Here is a 5,324-nt window from a genome sequence, read left to right as displayed (position 1 = left end):
TGTTGAATTTCCAGCTACAGGCATCAAATGACTTTCATTTGTTGTTCACAGCTAAAACTATGTAAAAAGTAGATAGTGGTAAATATAATCAGCTTTATCATGTTTTACCAGTTTTAAAAATAAATTGCCTCATTCTTTCTCACTGTATGTTAGCAAAAAAAATCAATATTTGCTATTTATCAATATACTTTTGTAATGCTCTCAACCTACCTGCTCTTTAAGGAAAAAAAACTTTCACAAAAAACAGATTTTACAATTTTCACTACACAGCAGATAGAGGGAGTAAAAAATCTTTTGGCATAAAAGCTAAAAAAAAAAGATGCAGTACTATTGCTACTTCTCAAAATTAATATTGATTTCAGAAATGCCTAGTTTTAGAAAAATGCAATGATTTGATGCCTCTGTGGAAATTGTAATATAATAACTATTTTCACCTTTCTTCCTTTCCATTAGCTATTGCCATTCATATATTGCATTTGCCCTTCAAATCCACCACATAGAATCCCTATCTCTTTTTAACATCAAGTACTACCTTCTTCCAAGAATCCTTTCCTTATCCATACAAATGCCTATGTCTCCCTTCACTAAAGACTTCATTCATTACCTTGTACTTATTTATTCATTTAGATCTTTGTTTGCTTATTATTCCACCATCCCTCAAGCATTTGCAATGTTCTGCAGATTTTATATTCATATGGATGGATTGGCAAAACTAATTCCAAGTCTATGTAGTAGAAATCCCTCTTTTTCTATTTCAGACCTTACACAAGTATTCAATAACTGCTTCTTGATTGCTTTTTGTATGGCAAAACGTGGACCTTTCGATTGGCTTCTACAGCAAAAATGAGGGTACATATAAGACCACTCAAGCTCATTGTTTTTGTGGTGATGATCAATGGAAAATTACTACTATAAGACTGAAGATAGTCAGAGAAGATAGTACCAGTCAAAAGGTCTACTCTGCTTACTAGAGTGCTGGGCCTATAATCAGAAAGATCTTAGTTCAAATATAACTTCAGACACTAGTTGTATGACTTGTAGGGAGAGTTGAGCCAAGGACAGCTGGCAACAGTAAAGCATAAAAATAGAGTGAGCAACTTTTAGAGATTTGGTGTACAGCCCTTCATTTGTTCATCTGGATCAGAACACTCACAGACATTAAGACTGGTTTGATGGCATTTAACGCTCCCTCTCGGCGTAGCTAGGTCCCTCGGCCTCTGTTCTCTGACCCCAGCGGAGGAAATCTTGTCCAGAAATTCAACATGTCTATCCTCAGGATCTACGCCAGAGAGATCTTCGACTCTCATGGAAACCCCACTGTTGAAGTTGATCTCTACACTGGAAAAGGTCTCTTTCAAGCTGCTGTGCCCGGTGCTTCCACCGGTGTCCATGAAGCCCTGGAACTCCGGGACAATGATAAGACCCGCTATATGGGGAAAGGTGTCTCAAAAGCGGTTGAGCACATCAATAAAACTATTGCCCCAAGCCTAGTTAGCAAGAAACTGAATGTTGTGGAACAGGAGAAAATCGATAAGTTAATGATAGAAATGGACGGCTCTGAAAATAAATCTAAATTTGGTGCAAATGCCATATTGGGAGTGTCTCTGGCTGTTTGTAAGGCTGGAGCTGCTGAGAAAGGTGTCTCCCTGTATCGCCATATTGCTGACCTTGCAGGCAATAGTGAAGTCATCCTTCCAGTTTCAGCCTTCAATGTGATCAATGGTGACTCCCATGCTGGTAACAAGCTGGCCATGCAGGAGTTCATGATCCTCCCTGTTGGAGCAGCAACTTTCAAGGAGGCTATGCGCATTGGGGCTGAGGTCTACCACAACTTGAAGAACGTGATTAAGAAGAAATATGGACAGGATGCCACTAACGTAGGGGACGAGGGTGGCTTTGCTCCTAACATTCTAGAGAATAAAGAAGCTCTGGAGCTGCTGAAAGAAGCCATTGGTAAAGCCGGTTATACTGATAAGGTTGCGATTGGTATGGACGTGGCTGCCTCAGAATTCTTCCATTCTGAGAAATATGACTTGGATTTCAAGTCTCCTGATGATCCCAACCGATACATCTCTCCTTCTGAGCTCGGGGACCTCTACAAGACCTTCATCAAGGACTATCCAGTGGTGTCCATTGAAGATCCCTTTGACCAAGATGATTGGGGGGCTTGGAAGGATTTCACTGCCACTGCAGGCATCCAGGTGGTAGGGGATGATCTCACAGTGACCAATCCCAAGCGCATTGAAAAGGCTGTGAATGAGAAAGCCTGCAACTGCCTTCTTCTCAAAGTGAACCAGATTGGCTCTGTGACCGAGTCTCTCCAGGCGTGCAAGCTGGCACAGTCCAATGGGTGGGGAGTAATGGTTTCCCATCATTCTGAAGAGACTGAAGACACCTTCATTGCAGACCTGGTGGTGGGTCTCTGCACTGGGCAGATCAAGACTGGTGCCCCTTGCCGATCTGAGCGTCTAGCCAAGTATAACCAGCTTCTTAGAATCGAGGAAGAGCTGGGCAGCAAAGCTAGGTTTGCCGGAAGGAACTTCAGAAATCCTCAGGCCAAGTAAACTGCTTGGCAGGGAAGCCTCTGAGCTAAAAGCTAGCAGGCTCCAGTCACCTCCATAGAAGTCTGCTCCTGTCCTGCGAGTGGGCAGCGCCAAGTACTAGACCAGTTTTGTTCTGGGGGCAGGGGCCTCTGCTGTGTAACTTCCCTCTCCCCTCCACCTCTCTGTGATGTTCTCACTGCTTCCTTAGAACTGTCTTACCAGAGACTGTCCCTGATCATCTGCACCTCTGTCAGAAGGCCTTATTGTCTTGTGACTGGGCTAAAGTGACCTGTTCTCACCCCTCCCCTGTTGGTATGTGGAGACATATGTTTGTGATGCAACCCCAAAAAGCCCACAGGCAGATCCTTAGTGGCTTCTCTGTGCAGAATAAAAGTATTCAGTAACCAAAAAAAAAAAAAAAAAAAAAAAAAAAAAAAAAAAAAAAAAAAAAAAAAAAACCTGGTTTGATGAAAATGATGGGAAAATTCAGAAAAAAATGAGAGAAAACAAAACCAAAAAAGTGAAAATGCTATGTTGTGATCCACATTCAGTCCCCCACAGTCCTCTTTCTGGATGCAGATGGCTCTCTCCATCACAAATCTATTGGCCTGAATCACCTCATTGATGAAAAAGAGCCACATCCATCAGAGTTGACCACATAATTTTGTTTTTACTGTGGATAATGTTCTCCTGGCTCTACTTGCTTCACTTGGCATCATGTAAGTCTCTCCAGATCTTTCTGAAATCATCCTGCTGATCATTTCTTATAGAACAATAATATTCCATAATGTTCATATATCATAACTTAGTCATTCACCAATTATTAGCATTCGTTCAGTTTCCATTCCCTTGCCACTATGAAAAAAATGCTGCCACAAACATTTTGGTATGTGTAGTAGACTGATTACTTATAGAATTATCAGCATACTATCTCTAATCAATGCTGAAGCCATTGACCATTCACCTCAAATTAAAGTCAATCCCTCCCTAGTTGAAGTTCAAACTGAAGAAGAGATTTTGAATGACATGTGTGTGTATGTGTGTGTATACATATACACACATATAAGAGTATAAATATCTTCTAAATTTATTAAGAAATAAGAGAAGGAGGGAATAGGTTAAAGGGGCAGAGTTAGAAAAAGCAGATTAATGGGAATGGGATAAGGATATGCAACACAAAACGCATACATTTAGAGAACCCATCCCAAATGTTCACATGGACTATTTTTGACCAACTTGTGGTAGAACATTAAGAAACTCATATATTGAGCTGATTGGTCACAATCTCTGGACATATTGTAACATGACTCTAAGATAATGTCTCTTTGGTCCCTGTCATGAACAAAAGACCACCACCACCACTATAACCACTCTCCTTCCTTGGATCTGTATGGAGCTATGAATATATGATATCTCTTTTCTTGATTTTTTTGCATTTGATTATAAGCTCCTTGAGAGCAGGAGCTATCTTTTGCCTCTTTTTGTATCCCTAAAACTTAGTAGAGTATTTATTACATAAAAGATACCTAATAAATGTTGATTGATTGATATAGTCTTTCCCACTCTTAGTTGAAAACACAATTAAGTCCCATAAATTATGAAAAGCTGGAAGGACAGACCACCAGAAGTTCTTGTAATCCATATCAAAATGTTCTAGAAGTGGACTTCAGTGAGGAATATGCTGTGTGAACTTGCCCAGGAACATCTCATATAAATAATAATATAATAAAAGCAAGGGAGTTTGTCATCATTGAGGTTACATTCATAAGTGAACTTGGTGGGATAAATATTTTTATAATAACCATTTAGAACCCTCCCTCTTCAGGCAATGAAATGCTAGAAAAGAAAATATAGCTCTAGGTAAATTTATAGAGTTTTGGGCCTGGAGTTAGGAAGACCTGAGTTAAAATTAATGAAGACACTAGTTATGTGACTCTGGCCAAGCACTTCACTTCTGTTTGCCTTAATCCACTGGAGAAGGATATGGCAAAGTACTTGCATATTTTAGCAAAAACAAAAAAAAAAATAATTCAACAAAAACAACCCTGAACAGAACTGCATGAAATCTTTATGAGCATAAGGTCACAAAGGGTCAAGATACTACTAGGTAAGTGCTTTGCGATTTCAATTTTTGTTATACTTGTAAATCTGTAATCTGTAAATATCTCTTTATAAAAAATTAGTTGATATTAACTGGGTAAAAGGTAGTGGGATGCTCACCACTGGGTCAATTAATAATATAGAGATCATATCATTTAGCTGATGATGGATATTGGAGAGAAAAAAATCAGAATGGAAATTCCAACCAATAGTACAAGAAAAAGGACTGTAACTCCCTATGGGTATTTTAAAATTCTGAGAAGGATATATACCAATCTAGTTTTCACACTGTTTTAACTAATTGACCACTAATTCAACCAAAAAAGGAAAAGAAAATTATTTGCTCAAAATTTTCATTTTTCTTAGAACTTGAAAGGGTGTTGGTCAGTGTACTTTGATATTATGTCAGAAGCAAGGGAGAATGACAAAGTACTCAAATTCTGAGATGCATTTCCTTGTAAAACAGACTTTGAGTTAGGGATTTTCCAAATTATTTTCATATAGGGAGATTCCAGGCTATTTTATTTTTCTTCCATGCTATTTTAACAAATAAAATATTTTGACTGAACTTCAGCTTAAAGTAATACAAAATGACCTGACTTTTGAAAAAAGTCTCAAGCATTTTGATTTTAACAATTTGACATAATATAAAGATGTCAATTTCTGTTCAAATCTTTGGGG

General features: G+C 38.6%; 1 protein-coding gene across 1 annotated transcript; it reads left to right on the top strand.

Annotated features, from left to right (window-relative positions):
- Window positions 1-1,182: 1,182 nt before the first annotated feature.
- Window positions 1,183-2,972, top strand: LOC127562159 (alpha-enolase-like). The gene has a single exon (XM_051997645.1). The coding sequence runs from the start codon at window positions 1,263-1,265 to the stop codon at window positions 2,562-2,564; it is 1,302 nt and encodes a 433-aa protein (XP_051853605.1). The 5' UTR covers window positions 1,183-1,262; the 3' UTR covers window positions 2,565-2,972.
- Window positions 2,973-5,324: the final 2,352 nt, after the last annotated feature.

This window comes from Antechinus flavipes, chromosome 4, assembly GCF_016432865.1.
Source record: "Antechinus flavipes isolate AdamAnt ecotype Samford, QLD, Australia chromosome 4, AdamAnt_v2, whole genome shotgun sequence".
Taxonomy (NCBI): Eukaryota; Metazoa; Chordata; class Mammalia; order Dasyuromorphia; family Dasyuridae; genus Antechinus; species Antechinus flavipes.
This window is presented reverse-complemented; position numbering and strand designations above follow the sequence as displayed.

Bases quoted from the DNA above. Each gene is read 5' to 3' on its own strand.
- LOC127562159 (XM_051997645.1), top strand. From the start codon at position 1,263: ATGTCTATCCTCAGGATCTACGCCAGAGAGATCTTCGACTCTCATGGA.